The sequence below is a fragment of the Sphaeramia orbicularis genome, chromosome 17, assembly GCF_902148855.1.
Source record: "Sphaeramia orbicularis chromosome 17, fSphaOr1.1, whole genome shotgun sequence".
Taxonomy (NCBI): Eukaryota; Metazoa; Chordata; class Actinopteri; order Kurtiformes; family Apogonidae; genus Sphaeramia; species Sphaeramia orbicularis.
In genome coordinates this window covers 41,312,852-41,332,693 of record NC_043973.1, presented here as the reverse complement: position 1 = coordinate 41,332,693, position 19,842 = coordinate 41,312,852, and the positions used below count along the sequence as shown (strand labels likewise).

Below are 19,842 nucleotides of genomic sequence, written 5' to 3'. Positions count from 1 at the left end.
GTCTCTCATCTTAGAGACTTCATTTGTTGTGGACTGATGAAGAAAACCAGTCCAAAAAAAAAAAGACAAAACCAGTCCAGTTGAACTTCGAAAACAACTATGAACGAACGATGATAAAGTAAATCCCATTTCATTCAGTGGGAACAAGTATGGATACAGGAAAATGAAACCACTGCCTGTTCAATATTATTTAGGGAAAATGTTAGATTGTTAGTAAATTTACTAAAATGTTCAGTGTAATTTGCTGAACTCGAGCAACATAATGCAATTAATGTTTTTACATCTGTCCATTAACTTATTTTGCTCAAATCCATTTAAAAAATCATCTCAAAGGCATCAAGATGATAATGATAAATGATTTTTTAGGTTGTGATATTTAACTTCAACCTTGGTAATTGTGGGTACATCTAAATTTTCGTATTTAAAAACGTATCCTCAATTTGTTATTTCATTTTATCAGGAAAATAAATCCGTTTTAATGGCACTTGGAGTAATACTGGAATGTCAGTAAATTGAGCCGAAACTCCAAAACATTTTACAAACTAAAGTGTTGAAGTTACGGAAGAGGATAGGACCACTGAAAAAAAAAATAAATCAGGTCAAATATATTTTTTTTATTATTCTTCTGAGAAAAAAGACAGCATTCTTGGAATTCTGACTTTTTTCTCAGAATTCTGATTGTTTTAATTTTTTTTTGTTCTGAGATTAGAGTCAGAATTCTGAGAAAAAAGTCTGAATTCTGACTTTATTCTCAGAATTATGACTTTCTTCTCAAAATAATGATAAAAAATATATATGTTGGACCTTAATTTAATTTTTTTTTTCCAGTGGCCTTAATCCTCTTCCGTATGAACTGAATCTTATTAAAAGTGCACAACAGTTGAGGTTTTGAGTAAAAACTAAACTCAGGGTTAAACAGTCTTTTTTAATTTGAAGCTACTTAAAAAGTCTGAAGTCTGGTATAACATAGTTAAAAGTTAAACCATGATTTATACAGGTTTAAAGATTAATCCCTGTTGGTGTGACCTGGTCGTGGAGTTTCACTGTTGGAAGCAGCTACAGCATCATTAGGGCACTGAAGGGTTTTTTTATTCGTTTTATATGTAAGAACTGAGAGTTACTGCCAATTTCTGAGCCAAGAAGGTGATAATATTACCAACATTTTTTATCTTTTCTTGGTGCCCAATTCAATTATAAGACTTTATCTTTCTCTGGTACACTAAGATAATCAATACTTGAATATTTCCAAAGATAAACACGTCATACATTTACTACAGGAAAGCACAGCTGCACCTTAGTATACATAACACCATCATCGTTGTGATATTTACAGATGACTTTGGCGTCTTGTGGTGCAGTTATATTTGTTGTCGATGCATTTTGAACAGATTTTTTTTCCCCTTCATAGAATTTTTTGTTAAATGGCATGCAGGGACACTTTAAAGTCCATATACAGCATTTTAATCAGGGTTTTTACAAGTTTTTAAGGTTCAGTGTGTGATATTTAGTGACATCTAGTGGTGAAGTTACAGAGTGCAACTAATTTCACCTTCCCCTTATTGCGAAAAGTGAGTATTTAAGTCAATGGCTGTGTTTCCATCCAGCTGGTTTCTGTAAAATTTTCATGTTTGCGCATTAAAAAAAAGGAAATGCTGTAAATTCCGAAAAACACTGACATATAGCAAGAAAAGTGTAACTGAAAAAGTCAAAAGTTGCTGAATTGATAAAGAAAATAAGTAGAATGGAATCAGATTTAGTGAAAATTCGTCTCTGCATGTATTGACAAATAAGAAAACTAATGCTACAAAAACATAAATGCCATATCAAATAATGTCACCATGTATGAAAAGCTGCAGAAACAAATTTTAGACAAAGAAACGTTATATGTTCCAGTCCAAAAGCTCTGTCCAGGTTGACATCTATCAGCTCCTCAATCAACAGTTCAGGTAATAATGCGATTGTATGAAACACTACATCTAATAGGTCAACTTTTAAAACCAGCTTTTCATATTCACATAAAAGTAGTGGATGAAATTTGCATAAATGTGCATTTTCTTGTGCTCATTTTCTGGGGAATTCAGTTGAAAATGGCTAAATATTTGGATGGAAACCTGCTTAGTGTGTGTTGCCTTTTACTATGGCGATAAAAGGTGACAATAATGCACTGAAACCACCCTTTAGAGCTAATGTAGAAACAGTGATGCAAGATATATAAATAGCTCGTTCTAAGCTAGTGAAAACACAAGTGTCATTTTTAAGTGATTGAACACTAATGAAATCCATGTAAATCTTACACACTGGACCTTTAAAGCCCTGAAATTTTGATTACCAGATGTTAAACTTGACAGAAACCCTGCTTTAAGTGCTTTCGCTGTGGAATGAGACACTTTTTCATCCACTTACTACATGATTTGATGCCACATTTTTGATGTACATTCTTAGGTCAGTATGTTTTGAACAGTTGTGAATTTGCAGCCTGTAGTCAGTTTTTACTCTCGTACTCTGGAAAAAAAAAAATCTAAATTTTACAAAGTGTATTTTCTAATTTCTGGTCAAAATATCTCATCGCACTTAAAATAAGACATAATCACCTAAAGAGTAACTTTTCAGTGAGATATAAGAACTTATATTTAGACAATAGATCTGGAAAATGTTATTTTGAGAAATTTTACCACGATAATTTTCACATGTTCCATTGGCAGATTTTTTGCTTGAATTAAGCAAAAAAATAAATAAAATAAAATCTTGACTTAAGCAAAAAAAAATCTTGAATCAAGCAAAAAAAAAAAAAAATCTTGAATTAAGCAAAAATCTTGAATTAAGCAAAAAAAAAAAAAATCTGCCAATGGAAATTTCTTGAAATAAGATTTCCAAGATCTACTGTCTAAAAATCAGTTCTTATATCTCACTGAAAAGTTACTCTTAGGTCATTATGTCTTATTTTAAGAGTGATGAGATATTTTGACTAGAAATGAGAAAATACACTTGGTAAGATTTAGATTTTTTCCAGTGTACCACAGGAAACCATCTCATTGAACATTTTTAATTATTTCTGTGATCTATGCAACAGTAGTTCTAGTTGTTTTTAATGTAAATCTGATAGACGGCGAGCCTTGTAATGTTTGATAATGTAGGACGGGTGCTGCTGTTCATTCTGTTTTCTAGGGGATTTGATGGTTTTGTTGTTTTTTTTCACTTTACATGTAGGTGCTAGGGTGTAAATAAGGAAAAGTATTTTTGCAGATATTTATCATTGAATTGTATGTTTTATTAGGAATGAGTGCAGAGTCTTTTGATGAATGTGAAATGGGTGAATCTCTGATGGATAAACAGTCACTTAAAAAAAAAAAAAGAGGTTGTCCCTTGTTTTTCTCACTTCACACTCATCATCTGAACACATTACAACTCAAGAAACATCCATGTGTAATTCCCATAAATCTGTAGTTGTTAAATCATTCCAATTTATTCTTTGAATGCCTAAATATACATATTTCACAAATTATTACAACGAGGGATATTGCAGTGTTATGGCCTAATTACCCAGCCTGTTTTGGCCAATTCGAGCTCACTCGTTGCTCTCCATCTATGGCATTAAACACACTCCTCATGGCAAAATTAATCTCATAACATTTACAATGAAAGGATCTGCGGATCTGCTTCCCCAACAGAGAAATGGGTGTTTCCGTTTATTTCACTTTGGTGGTGAATATTCATATATTCTCTTGGATGAGATTCCCCTTCGAGTAATATTCAACATGTTTAATCGAACTCCTATTAAATCTAAATGAAATATACATTAGGAACAGCCCACACTGTCAAAGTCACTGCTCATGACCAAGCACAGAGCAAGTAGAATGAGTTATTGTTTAAGATATATGCCTTATATATAATTTCCCGATCTAATGACTTGGGACAACTACTAACATTCTTAAGAGTAACTGCAATTTCCAGGTTGTAAGTGAATACAACAAATGCAATTTTTAACATCCAGGTCAAATTACCTTCATGATCATGAATGTGCTCTAGGGATTTGGAAAAAAAAAAAAAAACTAACGGTTTTAGGTCAACTGTACACAAAATACAACTGCTGCAAAATCCCAAAAGTAAAGAAGTCACTTAAATCAAAAAATGTTGTACTATATTTACAAAAAAAAAAGAAAGAAAAGAAAGAAAGAAACAACATTCAGTCCATTGATAACAGCACGGCTAAAATAAAGACAAAGACAAGTGTGCATTTGTCAATGAGGTTCAAGCTCTGCAATAATTACACGTCTAAGCCAAGGTTAAGTTCAAGTTATGATGGCCGACCAACAGAACAGATGAGGATCGCTAGGAGGGACTGTGACGCTACCCAGAGACCGAGTGTATCCTAAACTGGTGACACTGGTGGAGTGTTTGTAGAACAAGGACTGTTTCTGGAATGTACTAGAACAAAACAGTCTACTACATCCATGTGCATATACACACACGCACGCACGCGCGCTCAGACACAAACACGGACTGTAACTGTGGTCAAAATTAGCGCCAATCAGGAGGAGAAAACAAACACAGCGGTCTGAGATGGAAGAAGAAGAAAAAAAAAAAATGCTGAGAGCTGGAGAAAATATTAGAGTCCGTTCTTCAAGCTGTTAAAAAAAACAAAAATAATATGGACCACTTATCTCCCAGGCGTCTCTTGGCTGCTCCAGTCGGTTCTGGTAGTTCCCTATGTTACACCGTGAGCCTGGATTCTCATTGATACTGCGACTCTGGACCACACAACGGGGTTTTGGGGGGAGGGGGGGGACTACATGTCAGAGGTGGGTGGTGATTGGCAAATGACAAGAGTTTTTTTTTTTTGTTTTGTTTCTTTGAATTGATTTTCACGTGGACTTCTGCCTATAGTGAAGCGTCAAGTCCCCTCCGCTCTTCCAGATAAAATGTTTGACTGTTCGCAGGTCCATGTTGGGATCTAGAACCTGAGCAAGAAAAAGAGAAGTTAACAAAACCTCAGAGTGCAGACAGGTTGGCTACTGACGTTTACAAACACAGAGGCTAAATCTGAACCGTTCATTTCAAATAGATACTCCCTCAGACTAGGGATGCACCGATACCAGTATCAGGCCGATACTGAGCGCGTGTACTTCTACTCGTACTCATAAAAGTGCTCCGAAACAACCACACCGATACCATTTTACACCAGCGTGACGTTCACAGTCAGCAGGTACACAGTGAAGGAGTAATGCCAGCAGTGTGGAGATTTTTCAAAATAAACGACGGTGACTAAAAGTAACGGTGACTGCAAGTGACGTTAAAGTCACAGACAGATGCTTGGACTCCGTTCTTCGCATACTTGGAGGAAGTTAGATTGGACTACGAATTATATCTGTATACCAGTGACTGTCCTCTGCCTCTCTTTCTTTAACCCTTTCATGCATACTGGTCACTACAGTGGACAGCTATTCTACAGCTGTTCTCTTGTATATTCATGGATTTTGTTGTTCTTTCGTTGTTTTTTTTCTTATTTTTTTTTAACACATATCTTTATTAAAGTTTTAAGACACTACATATCTTTTCTGACATGAATTGGTAACATTATGTAGATCTCTCCTGAACATAAACGCCCAGAATCACAAGCCCTTCCCATAGTTTTCACACAATTTATCACTAAATTCATGTTTCTGTGCATCAGAAATTAAACATGTGGTGTCCAGCTGAGTGGACATTTTTGCAACTTAATGAAAAATAGGTTCATAAGATTTTTTTTTTTTTCATTCTATTTTTCAATTATTAAAATTATTATAACTATTATTATTATTATTATTATTATTATTTTATTATTTATTTTTCAGAAGAAATTTTTCAATCGCATTGTTTTTTTCATGCCTAAAGAGGAATAAAAACTCTCAGGAAAAAATTTTGATTAAGGTTCTCATAATTTGTGCATGAAAGGGTTAAGTAAGGACTGGCTAGTTAATAATTAGAGCCATTATTTTTGTGTTTTTGTGCTGTAACACAAACTGCAAAAAAAAAAAAAAAAAAAAAAAAATATATATATATATATATATATAAATATATACACACACACATATACATATTATACATATATACACATATATATATACATACATATACATACATATACACATATATACATACACATATACATACATATATACACATATATATATATATATATAATACACAAATATACACATATATATATAATATACACATATATATATACACAAATATATATACACATATATATATAATATAGATATATATATATATATATTATAATATATTACACACACACATATATATATATATATATAATATCACACATATATATATATTATACATATATACATACATTATATACATATATATATACTAACATATATATATACATATACATATATATATACATATATAACATATACATATACATACTATATATATCATATATATATATATATACACATACATATATATATAACATACATATATATACATATATATATATATATATACACATATTATATATACATATACATATATATATAATATCAATATATATATACATATATATATATATATATATATATATATATATAACATTATATATATAACATATATATATATATATATATATATATATACATATACATATATATATATATACACATATATATATATATATATATATATATATATATATACACACGCATTAAAAAAAGACAGAAGATACGGATGGAGCGTATTGTTCATCCTCTGCATACATTGCGTACGGACTGATGTACATAATTCTGTCCGTTTTCCGGGAGCCTGCAGATGCGTACCCAGAGCCATATAAATATCATCATATTATCTTATAAGGCTCTGTGTGTACCTAGCCAGAGAAGCAGTACCACCGGGAACTGTGGAGGGTAGCATACATTTTCAAAAAGCGACTGTGTGAGTTACTGAAAACTCCTGACATATTTAATGGCAACTACTACCATCAATATCAACATTAGTATCCATATTAGTATTACCTTCTCTGTCATCGCTATGCTGTTATTATTAACTTTCTTCTTCTCAAAAAAACTTTATTCCTCTTCATGGTATTTGGCAAGTACAGTTAATTAAGACCAGCGCCCTCTGGTGGATTGATTGAGAAATGCTCATTCCAATGCATTAAATGTCAGTAGCAGCACTTCGTTACAGTCAGACTAATGACAATGACGCACATTTTAAAAAGTAACTAAGAACTGTAATGGGATTATTAAGTACTCATATTGGTACTCAGTATCGGCAAGTAATCAAATATAAGTACTTGTACACGGTCTGGAAAAAAGTGGTATTGGTGCATCCCTACCTCAGACAATGTGAAATGAATTAGAATAGTACAGTCCTACCTGGTCTTGACACATGAGTTCAATCTTCTCCTCTGCGAGCATGGCCATGTCCTCCTCCTTCTCCTGCTCCCCGGGCTTGTCATTGGCCGAGGAGCTGGTGGTCTGCGACTCGTTGTCCAGGTTGATGATCTTCTCATAAACGTGTTCCATCACCTTCCTCACCTGGAGCATGTCGCTGGCCGAGAGGCGGTCCCTGAAACACACAGCCATCAGTCTCATCTGCATAACGACACCAGGTGAAGCACAAGGGTTTATCAACCCAAAAAAAAACCCAACTCACTTCTTTAGGGTTTTTGCACCAGAAGACGAATGGGGCTGGAGGTAGAACGGGATTTTGTTGAACTTGGGCATATTTTTCTGAAAGACACAAAGATGCATAACACCACAGTTTGAATAATGTATAGGTGAAATATGTTTGAGCTAAAACATTAATCACTGGATTATATTTAAGGCAAAACAAACATATAAATAGTCTGAATACTGTTATCTGTGGCAGTGTTTTGCAGATTTCAATGATTTAAATTTAAGACTTTTCCAGACCGTCATGAATGCAACTGAAGGCTCATTATTATTTTGAGTATTTTACCTAAAATTGATATTATTGAATTTATAAGACGAGGAAAAAGACAGATTGCAGAATGTGTCTGAATCCAAAGATACAGCCAGCCTTAAGGTTTTTTTTAAAAAGTACCTTCTACTGCCTTACCACACACTATTATTTAATATACTACTAATATAATAATAGACTAAATACTTATTATTTAAATCATCTGTGGTTAAATCAGGATTTGTACATAATTTTCAAGGTCAAATTCAAGTACTTTTCAAACACTTTTAAGGGTCATTTTCAAATTTTTCTAGCACAGCACCTTATTGATGGGGTAAAATACATATCTACAGGAAAATGTATACTCCTGATTATTTTTTCAATTTTTATCACAATGATGTACATTGTATTATGCTATAAACATCTAAAATTATGTTTCATAATAGCAAAAAGTTTAGAAATTAAAGGTTAATACAAAGTTTTATCCCAAAATAAGGGAAGCCACTTGGTGTTCTTCAAATACATTCGCACCGAGCCAAAGATTAAGATATAAGTGTACCTGGAGTCGACCTGCGAGCACACAGCAATTTTGTTTTTTGACACAGGTGATACATTTTGAAAAATAAAACTTTTTTAAACAGCTTTGGCTTGACATCTAACCTGGCAGAGTTAATATGAAAAAATAAATACATAAATCACATCACAGAGTTAGAATTACAAGCACTTTCAAGCACTTAAACTAAAATTCAAGCATTTTTCAGACCTAGAAAACACAACTTTGAAATTCAAGCAATTTCAAGGATTTCAAGCACCCATAAAAACCCCGTTATATCTATCTTTATGAGCTGATTAGTGAAATAAGTGCTTGTTGGCATTATGTGTTGCCCAGTAACAAGTTGGCCTGATTTCCTGTGTCCAAGCAGCCAAATGAATGTTTGGCATAAACAGAGTGAAAGTGTTTGTAAAAACCACAAACTATCACTTTGACACTGTCGTCTTTGAAACAAAGAGGCTCTGGATGGGCAAACAAAAGAACATATTGTGCACATAAATACACACTCCCTCTAAACTAAACTAGACTAAAAATAAGGCTGAACTGTTACCGTAATAAAAACTGTTAGTAGTTGACACCAACATTTATCACAATAAATGTCTAATCATTATTTCTTTATATGTTAAAGGCTGATTGTTGGGCCTGAGTGAATGTTGAAAAAACTAGAAGGTTGATTTTACTTTAATTAGTGTTTCTGATCACAACTTGACAAATTATTAAAAAGACTTCAAACATTTAAAAGTAAAATACTCAAAGCAGTAATTGTGATAAAATACTTGTTTGACATTAAAATATGCAATAAAACAAAACACTGAAATATTTTGAGTGTTTTAGCTGATAACACGAATATAAAAAGACAATAAAACTAAAGATTTTTATATTGTTACAATTATAACAACAGTTTTACAACTGTCCCTACTTATACACTTTATCCATTCTTCAGTCTATTTAGATTTAGATAATATGACATTTGGTAAAATTTAAAGGCCATTATACTCACATCTACAGTTATATCAATAACCCACTGTGGAACTGTCTCATTCAGCAGCATGGACTCGGTCTCACCACCTGAATCTCTACATAGCAACCTGCAGAGTAACACAGGACATAAGAGGAATGAATGTGTACATTTACTGAGCAGTCAGTGTGATGAATGACATTACACAGCCCACAGCAGTTTTTTGTTCCAGATGTTAGTACCTAAACAGAGTTCTGCCACCTGCCTCCCCGAAGATGACAGGCGTGTGTGGTGGCACCTGGAAATACCCGTTCCCCTTCTGGACCCTGTTCTCCTGCTCTCCGTTCACTGTGGGCACAAGAACACAGTCCATCATGAACACTTACAGACACAGCAGGGACTGATATGAAATGTCCAATAAACTCTAAAGACATAAGAACATAAGCACTAAATTGATCTGTGCATTAATAGATACAAAAATTAGTTATTGTATTAGTTATTAAACACAGCTGTAATGCATACAGTTGCACTAAATTTTGACCAGAAGGGGATGAGGATAGTTAGGGTGTGGGTATGGTATAATATGGGTATGGTATGGTATGGTATGCTATAAACACAGGTTTCTCCACCAAGTATTACTCTATTAAGCATTGAATATTTTTTCCTGTCATTCCATTTTACTATAACATGCAGGCTATTTTACTTACAGTGTATAATGCTATGATCTCTTTATCTGCATGGACTTCATTGCGATGTCTAGTTAAATTTTCACCTTACCTGCTACACTGGACCAGACAAATCAAATGTTGACGAGTTATAAAGTAATTCACTGGGATTACTTTGTATAAACAAGCCATATACAATGGGTTGGAATCAGGTAACAAATAAAATCCATGTTCGATTAATAATCTAGAAGGTCCATACCATGGTTCACCTCGTTCTCTTCCTCATCCATGGGATTAATACGAGTTCTGGGCCAGAACTCAAGCAGAGCCTGAAGCAGCAATCCACCTAAATTCACTACAGAGACAAAAAAAGCAGCACAATTTTCCTAACAGGTTACATTTTCAGTCATTATTCAATATTTATAAGTGTTTCAGGTCTGATGTTCAACGTACACTTCGGGTCAGATCCATCAGAACTTGAAAACCCTGCGTCCTTTGCCGACACCCAGGCAGCGAAGCAGTCGCTCTCATCCAGTGTGATTGTGAGCATCTATTCGGCGCCAAACAAAAAGAGAGGAACGCATAAACATGAGCCTACCGACAAGAACTTCTGAGATGGAAAAGGTCACACTTGCAGACACAGATGACTCACCCCAGTTTTCAGATCAACAGAGAACCAATTTGGCACATAGACCATCTTGAAGCGCTTTTTAATCTCTTCATCAAACTCCACTTTGCCAGGTCTTCGCCTTTACAAGCCTGAAAGTAAAAAAAACAAAACACCACAGATGGTCAAGACTTCAGACCAAGGACATCACCAGGAATGTGTTGAATCCACACTCATTTGGAAAAGTGAATTGATTTTCATTCTAGTGCCTTAAAAAAGACAGAGTGAGGTAAATAACCATGACTCTCCGCCTCCAGGCTGTAATTTACCCTGGGCACACCACTTCCATTCAGGCCCAGTTGGACTGGTCCCGACTCAGTGAGTGTTTATTGTTGGCAGACATAAAGTGTAGTGGGTAGTAGTTGTAAGTCACTGCCACTCACAAAGACTTTATGTTTGTCATGTAATATTTGCGACTGATGGCAGCGATTGATGAATTCACTGCAGTTTCAGAGATGGTAAACAAACAAGACGAAGAAAGGTGAGAAAAAGGTTTGTGCTATGAAGTGAAATAGCAAAAAAAAAGACTGAATTGTGGTGGAAAATGAACAGCTCTACAAAATGACATTGAAAAACACCAGTAAACTCATCCACATCACTATGGAAACTAACAATTTGTTATTTTGAAACATGAATAGTATTACCTTTCCTAAAATTAGTGAGTTCCTTTTCTCTCTGTAGACTATATAATCCACATTGAACACACTTGTCCAACCAGGATGTCAGGATTTTGTATGAAAAGATGTGGTTGTCCACAGAATGTCCAATCTTTTAATGTGTAGTGATTTGACTCAGTTCTTATTTTTTTCCTTTTTTCTTTTCCAACTTATTTTATTTAGTTTTTTTCAGGCACGGGTTACATGTATACAACATGCATTTGTATATGAAAAGATATAAAGTCAGTAGCCGAAATGACAGCAATATATAAAAGTCCTGCTCATTTCTTACAGTCAAAACCTAGCCTCAGACAGCCAGTCCCATCTCCTCACTTCATTAGCACTGTAGTATTACTGTAGATAGAGGGAAAAATGCTGACACAGTGCATCAAGTGTTGGGAAAGAAGTTGCTTTAAAAGTGAAAGGTTAACTTGCTTTATTATCCCTAATGGGAAATTCATTTCTCTGCATTTTACCCTTCTTAATACACACAGTACGTAGTATTAGCACATAGCTGCCATTGTACCATGGTCAAGGGCACTGACATGACACTTAACCTGTATTTCTTGTTTTTAATAATGGGGGAAACCAGAGGAAACCTGTGCAGTGTAGATAAAAAAGGTTAACTCAACACAGAAAAGTTCTGGTTCAAGTGAAAGTTGAACTCAGGATCTTCTTGTAGTGAGGCGGAAGTGCCACCACGAACCACTGCTGCGTTTTAGTCAAACATGAGCATAGGAGGAAGCAAGACATGGTATTAAACAGGGTTCCTACTGGTTTCTCTAAGTTAAATGTAAGACTTTTTAGACACCTTGATTCCCAGTCATTTCTCACCAGGGGCTGCAAAGTTAGTGATAATCGGTTCCTAATTTCAATATAAATTGTCGGGTTAGAACGAGTGGAACTGAGTCGACTAACGTTACTTTCTTTGCACTTTGGACGTTTAACAGACACATTTAAACACAATACAGCCAACAAGTTTATGGCAACATTACTTAATACATACCTTATAAAATGTAATACCTTTTAAAGACTTTTTTAAGGTATTAAATACAGATTTGGAAATTCAAGACTTTTAAGACCCAGCAGGAACACTGATTAAAATGCCTTGATCTCTACAGAAGAAAGAACCAAATAAAAAGATATGCCTTTGTAAATCTGACATTTTCATGGTGTAGTTGGAGGTGGTTGTTTCATCTACTGAGGAAGACGTAATGCATATATAGCAGGCTGAAAAAGAGAATGCTAATCCTGCCACTGTTTGACAGAAGTATTCCCCCGTATTCCATCAGAATATTTCCAATAAGGTTCTGAAAACAATCTGTATGTGTCTTGTGTTCCCCCTAAAAAAGGTTTTAGCTTGTCCTTATGTGTGTACCCAGCTTCATCTAACTATAATATGAATAACTTTGGCATAATAATACATAACAAGTGACTAGACTGTAATATTTACCTTCAGGACATCCCAGAAAGCCACATTGTTGTTGGTATCTTTGGTGAGTATGTGTCTCTTGTCATTCAAAATGTGGCACTGTATAATACTGGCACCGCCTACAAACACAACACAATCTTTTCAGAGAGATTCAACATGAACAACATGGAGACAACTGAAGTTTTAATGGTTAAAAATGTTTACCTTTGATGACTTGTTCTGGCTGTGTACACAGTGGTGTCAGAGGGGTACTGCAGTCGTTGTCGTACTCCCCTGATGATCTGAAGTTGTGCATTCCTTTTAGGGACTGTAGTAAATAGAGGTAGAACCAAATAATCAATACAGATTCTCCTGGATTATAATAATCATCTTGCACCAGTAGCTGTGACTGATGTAATGCAATTATTTTTGTGTATCAGCCACACTGTGACAAATCTGGTGAAAGCAATTTTTTGCACAAATTACAGGGGGATTAGAGCTGAATGGAATTAGGTGTCTCTGTCAACATTGTATTCCAGCAGCATCACTACTTTGACAGTTCATCGGTGATCTCAGAGGTGTCACGCATGCTTACCCATTTATTAACGGATGACTTGGTTGTGGAGACCCAGATTGCTGGCGGTGGGTCAGCAGATCTGTCCAGTTCCATCTGAGCAAAAGAGAAAGAGAAAAAGGTTGAGCAATTCAGAATGGTTATCAGCAAAACACAGGAGTGACAGAAGGGAACACCAGGGTCTTCATCAATTTGAGCTTCACTTTTGGTGCTAACAAACAGTTATAGATTTGTTATTCATCTTTCTATGTTATTTATCTTTTAGACTTTGATATAAAAAATTATGGGTGTAAAATTCTCCACAGATTATTTTAGATCTTGATTTTAAGACATGATTCAGTCAATTTCCTTTTCTTATTTCCGTAGAGACAGTTAGGAGGTGAATAAAAAAAAGTGGATTTTATCTACATAGGCAACCATTTTTAACATCAAGGACACTATGAGGGTAGTTCAACATGGTAAAATATTAACAATGCTCAGCCGCAATATGAAAAAATAGACCTGCACCTTGAGACCATCAGTGTTTTCAGATTTGGTCTTGGTTTGAGACCTCTTCCATCCATAACTAAAATTATTATCTCATTTTAAATATCCCTGTGACAGCTAATAAACTCTGAACAAACTGTGGGAATTTAAACAAAAAACATGTATGTGATGTTAATATTTGTACCATAAAACCAGCTAAAATCAAGGGTTGGGCTACAGAAAAAACAAGAAAAAAAAAAATCTTGGCCTCAAAGTTTTATTAAAATTGGCAGATTTCTTTGCTTGAATTAAGCAAAAATATCTTGAATTAAGCAAAAAAAAAATAAAAAATCTGTCAATAGAACAAGTGAAAATTACCTTGGAAAGATTTCTTGAAATAAGATTTTCCAGATCTATTGTCTAAAAATAAGTTCTTATATCTCACTGAAAAGTTACTCTTTAGGTGATTATGTCTTATTTTAAGTGTGATGAGATATTTTGACCAGAAATGAGAAAAATACACTTGGTAAGATTTTGATTTTTGCAGTGTAAATGTGTGAATATTTACTAGACTCAAGATTAGGGTATGAGAGCAGCATTGTGTTACATCTTTAATGCATAAAGATCCAGTGATACATTTGTGGCAGTTCCTAAATTACTTTTTCTCTATATTTAACCTTTCTTCAATTAGTTATCACTATTTGTTATTTCCAAAATAAAATTTTCTGATCATGCAGATGTTCATAAAACCTCAGATTAAACTTGAGGGTTATTATAACTAAAACAGATAAAACAAAGGAAATAGTGACTTTTCTCAACAAAATACATTATTAACTGATCTTAAAACACGTGTGTCCATCCACTGTCATTGATCAAACTCCATGGGTTTTACTGGTGAATCAATGTTGTACAAGATGTCGGTGTTTCCACTTTCACTACGGAACCTCTGAACATCCAAATGGGTCATATCTGATGACCATGAAAAGATAAGAAACTGTATTTTACACTAATTATTCATATGTACAGACAGGATTAATGGATCAACAGGTATTCATCATTTTACATCGGTAGATGAATTTGTTTTCCAGTGCCTGTTTGGGTCTTTATGAGTTATTCCTCAGGGTTCTCACTAGGATTTTTTCACAGCGTAGGGGGCACCATGTACCGCGTACATGGCACGAGTTTTGTAGGAGGGTCCGGGGGAGGATGCCCCCGGACAATTTTGAAATTTATAACTCTCTGAAATACTATTTCCTGCATTTTGAGGGGCAAATTTTGAGGCACTCACACAGGCACGTACACGTACACGTACACACAGGCTAAATTTTAGATAGAATTTTCCATGGGTGATCGGTCCGTTTAAATAAGATAAATTGATTGTAGTCTCATTGTCAGCCAAGCGTAAGGCAAGTGATGTTGCCAGGTGGGCACCAGACAATATGTTGATTATATTGTTCTCATTTCCTGTCTGCAGCGCTTTGCACCACCAAGACAAAGGAATATATTTTTTCAAATTCAAATCTCATTATCATTCTGCTGGATAATCACACACACACACAAAAAAACACCACTACGCTGGTTGAAAGACAGCGTCGCGGGTCAAATCTCAGCGTCGGGGCCCCCCAGGGACAGCGTCAGGGGCCCCGACATTCAATGACGCCAGCAAGAACCCTGCTCTTTATAAATACTGCATTATACATTTGTTTTTTTTAATTACCGTTAATACTGCAGATGTAAATGTACAGTTGTCTTACTTTGAGCACCGGTGCTTTTTCCTCACAGATGAGCACACGGATGTCTGGGTTACGCAGATCAGTGCAGTAGATCTTCTTGTCCCTGCCTCCAGAATAGACGTGTGTGAAGGCCTCATTGACTTGCAGCGCCCATACGCCTTCATCGTGCACCCGATATGTGGCAATACACCTCTGCTGGCCAAGTGACCACAGTCGGATGGTCCCGTCTGAGCTGCCCGACAGACACTGCAAAGAAGGACAACGGATTTAGAATAAAACAATCTTGTAATTAGCAGCTGCCAGTCACTGTTCATTTAAAGCTTCTTAACTCACTTGAGTGCCATCGCGATTCAACAGCAACGATTTCACGTTGTCTGTGTGACCTTTTAGCTTCATCAGTTTTGCACACGTTCGAGGATCCCAGACTCTGAGAACCTGATGAGAGAAAGAAAGACTTTACTTCATTAATATGCACCCTGCACCTATTTAACTATGAATAAGCAAAGAAGGGTAAAGTGCTTCTAACTATATGAGCATCCTCTGTATTTACATTATTTACATTTACAGTATTTGCTATATCACAGATAATATGTAATGTCAGCTCAACAAATCGGAGCATTGTTATAAACTGCTTCAATGGACCTATTAGTGAGTGTGTCCTTGACAGAAATCCAAACCTTTTCTGTAGATCCAGATACAATGACTGTGCCCATCTGGTTCATAGCCAAACTGTAGATGGAGTCTTTGTTCCCACTGAGAGACGAAGCTGTTGTTCACAGAAAACAGAATGAACCCACTGGCAGAGAATACCAACTACAGACAAATATAATCTGTAAAACAACATTAGACGAGACAAAACAAAAAAAAACAAAACAACAACAAAAAAATATCATAACTGTGTCTGAGCTGAAAAAGTAAATAACTTACTGGTGACAGTGTTATTGGAAGCAGTGAGTGCTGTTAGTGTGTTCACATCCCACAGGAAGATCTGTCGGTCCAAGCCAGCTGAGGCCACAAGCTCCTTGTCCTTAGCGTAGGCCAAAGCTTTCACGTAGTCTTTGTGTGTTCGTAACGTCGACATACAGAACCCTTTGTGTGCATTCCATACTTTAACTGTAGTGTCTGATGAGGCAGATATCACTAAAAACAGTAGAGAAGGAAGGGTATCAGACACAACACAGAATACAGAACTGCAATTTTGACTGCACAGCATCTTAAAGAGTTATTTTAGATTTGTTAATGCAGAGTTAGATGCAGCATGTAGTTCTCCATAACTAATAATTTCAATATTATTGCAGAATTTAACATATTAGCTCAGATCCTCAGTAACCAATCAAGGCAGAAGTAAACCATGTTCTGCAAAGTTAAATTACTGTTTTAGTCAAAGGAATCTAGTGGCTTTAAAGTATGTAAAATGGTTAGTTACCTATTCGAAAGAAGCAAATGTGTTTTAAAGAAATAGTGTACCCTTATAGTAGCAAGGGCCAGTAATCAGTAAGAAAAAAAAAAAAAACACCTTTGTTTCATAGCTCTCTCCTCTATGCCCAAATTAAAAAAACTAATGCCACTACATAAAAGGGATTCTAAGACATCGCAGTAACAGGAGCTGCCATTTTGTGTCCATTATGAGGTATACAATAGGGCAGCAGAATCAAGTCTATATCTTTACAGTAACTGATAATTAGAGCTGTCAATTACACATTCAGCTCCTAAATCTATGAAATATACGATTGGCCAAAATCTTAAGTGATGCAAAGCCTGAAAACTGTTGTAAGAGTGGAGGCTATCTTGTTTCTTCTTAGACTACCTGAATTATATTATAGTAAAAGATAATTGTGGAATTTTTGCTTTGGGATGTCAAAAGACAGACTGAAGCTTAACCTTTACATTTATAGAATAGAATAGAATGCCTTTATTGTCATTATACATATGTACAACGAAATTGTAAGTGACAACTCTCTGGTATTATATAACTACTATTAACTATTATTATAACTTCAGTGAGGCTTTTAAAGGTGTCTAAAATACATTACACTGATCCTCCTATCCACAGCAGTACTTCCATACCAGTGTTCTAACCACTTCTTATCAGATCTGCAGTGGGTACATTTAGGCTCCCTTATCACTTAGCATAACAGCATCTTAAGGTAGCACAAATTGTCAGAAAAAAATAAACAGTCAATATTTCTGGTGTGGCATGCAGGCTGCTATCTACAACAGGCAATACACTAATAACAGATGAAACACAACTTTAAAAATCATAATTAACCCTTGAAGTTTTAAAACAAGTTTCTGTCAGTAATTGTGATGTAACTCACATGTTTTTCCATTGCAACACAGAACTATGTCATTGACCCAGTCTGTATGATGCTCCATTGAAGCAATGTATGGGTCCTGCTGCAATGACAGAGAAGTAACATAAGTGAAAGGGAAATATAAGTGCTTGTCTTAACAGGACTGAATCAATATAGTAACACAGATAGAAAGATAGGGAGCTCTACTTTGTGCTGATAAACGCTCCATATCCGGATGATAGAGTCCCTTCCAGCAGTGAAGAGCCGGTTCAGCGCAGGGTCCAGTTGCAGTGCATTCACCCCATTTCGATTGTACTTCTCCACCTCATCCCTAATCACATAGGACACCTGCAACACATAGAAGCGAGTGAGTGTGGAGGGCAGCAGATCTCCACCACCCCTGCTTTCTAACAGCACATTCTGAAGCTCACGTTGAACTTAGATTCTGCACCGGCATGGCTATGACACGCAGGGTTAGCTAGGCAAACACGGAGTGACATGTACCAGGAACGCATTTCAAATCGTTTCATTCTCACAATCAATTAATGTCTACATTATAACGTTCTAACAATTAATTTATTTACATGCATATGGGAAACATACACTTCGAAACCACAGAGAGGCATTCGTATTCCCAGCAATTAGACCGAGCCCAAAAGCAGAGCAGCTAGCTAAGCTACTGCTAACGCTGTAACACCATATAAATAACACTAAAGCAGCATAGTAATCATCTGTTTTACCTGCCAAATCTGGTGGTAACGAAAGTAAATATCTGATACATACTTGTATGAAAACTGTTAAGAGTGGCTTGTACAAATTTCACTCGTCAACGTTAGCAGACGACGCTAACATTTAACGTAGCTAAAGCTAGCAAGGTTAGCCGGCTTGAGTCATGACTCATAACAGTAACACTGTCTGATGAGGACGGCTTTTAATGTCCACCAACTTTATATAAAGAGTATTTCAAGCTGAATACCGTCATGTTACCATTGTCGGATAGTCACCAATAATAAACCTTTAATAAATTCACCTGTACTTTTCTCCGCCCAGCAGCATTTTGCCTGTGATGCGTGGCCATCTTGCATGTTGACAGTCAATTCATGTGATGCTACATCCGGAAAAAAAAAGAAAACAGAGTCACTTGAGCATTATGGGTAATATAGTTTTTACACTTCCCACTACTTCTGCTGTAGGAAGGAGGCTTGTACGTTTGTCTGTCCACGCGTTTTCAACATTAGTATTGATTTACACACAGTCCTAAAATAAATATTTAAACTGGCATATTTGTAAATTTGCTGTAAACATAATCCTAATATTGTGAAAAGATGTCATGTAGTTGCCAGGCATTTAGAAATACTGTGAGCTTTAAACTGTGACTGAGACTGAGAGAAGGAGAAAAGCATAGTCAAAAAGTCTAAAAGAAAATTCCAATTGAAAGTCATTTTAGAGCTAATCCCACGGAATACAATAATATAGAATTAAACCAGAGGGATTAACCCAATAAAAACAGATCTAATCCTATAAGATTAACCTATAGGATTGAGTCCCGTAAAACTCCATGAGAGGTGACATCCAATATTTTATAACCCTATAGGAATGTAAACAGGTCATTCTTATCATCTACTGACTTCTCAGAATTATTGAAAAAATTATTTTGTCTGTATAGTGACACGTTTAACTTGTTGAGTAAATGTAGTGTTGAAGAAAAATCACAGAACGTGGTTCAAAGTTTGCTGCGATGAATGTAGCTTTATTTAGTGTTCTGGAGCACGGTAAGAGTACCGATGCAGACAGAGTCTGTTTCAGTAGTCTGACCCCGAATCTATGTTTTCAGATGGTATTTATACAGTTACTTCAAAGCAGTCAATAGAAAACAAAAGACCAACAAAGTAATAAAGAAAAAGGGGGTTGTACTTTAGGAAGGAGACAAGAGAATT

At 35.5% G+C, this 19,842-nt stretch overlaps 1 protein-coding gene and 1 long non-coding RNA gene across 2 annotated transcripts; one reads left to right on the top strand and one right to left on the bottom strand.

The window, feature by feature from the left end:
• Positions 1 to 763: 763 nt before the first annotated feature.
• On the top strand, positions 764 to 4,050 carry LOC115437078 (uncharacterized). The gene is made up of 2 exons (XR_003937909.1): positions 764 to 2,497; positions 3,011 to 4,050. It is a non-coding gene; the product is annotated as an uncharacterized LOC115437078 (long non-coding RNA).
• LOC115437077 (WD repeat-containing protein 48) lies at positions 3,440 to 18,992 on the bottom strand. Its single transcript, XM_030160170.1, is given in 19 exon segments — positions 3,440 to 4,958; positions 7,383 to 7,575; positions 7,663 to 7,739; positions 9,483 to 9,570; positions 9,683 to 9,788; positions 10,365 to 10,460; positions 10,559 to 10,655; positions 10,758 to 10,846; positions 10,849 to 10,864; positions 12,882 to 12,979; positions 13,065 to 13,167; positions 13,435 to 13,509; positions 15,633 to 15,857; positions 15,945 to 16,046; positions 16,289 to 16,377; positions 16,539 to 16,751; positions 17,930 to 18,008; positions 18,113 to 18,253; positions 18,936 to 18,992. Coding segments are annotated over 19 exon segments (2,031 nt in total). The 5' UTR covers positions 18,984 to 18,992; the 3' UTR covers positions 3,440 to 4,862.
• Between the last annotated feature and the right edge of the window lie 850 nt (positions 18,993 to 19,842).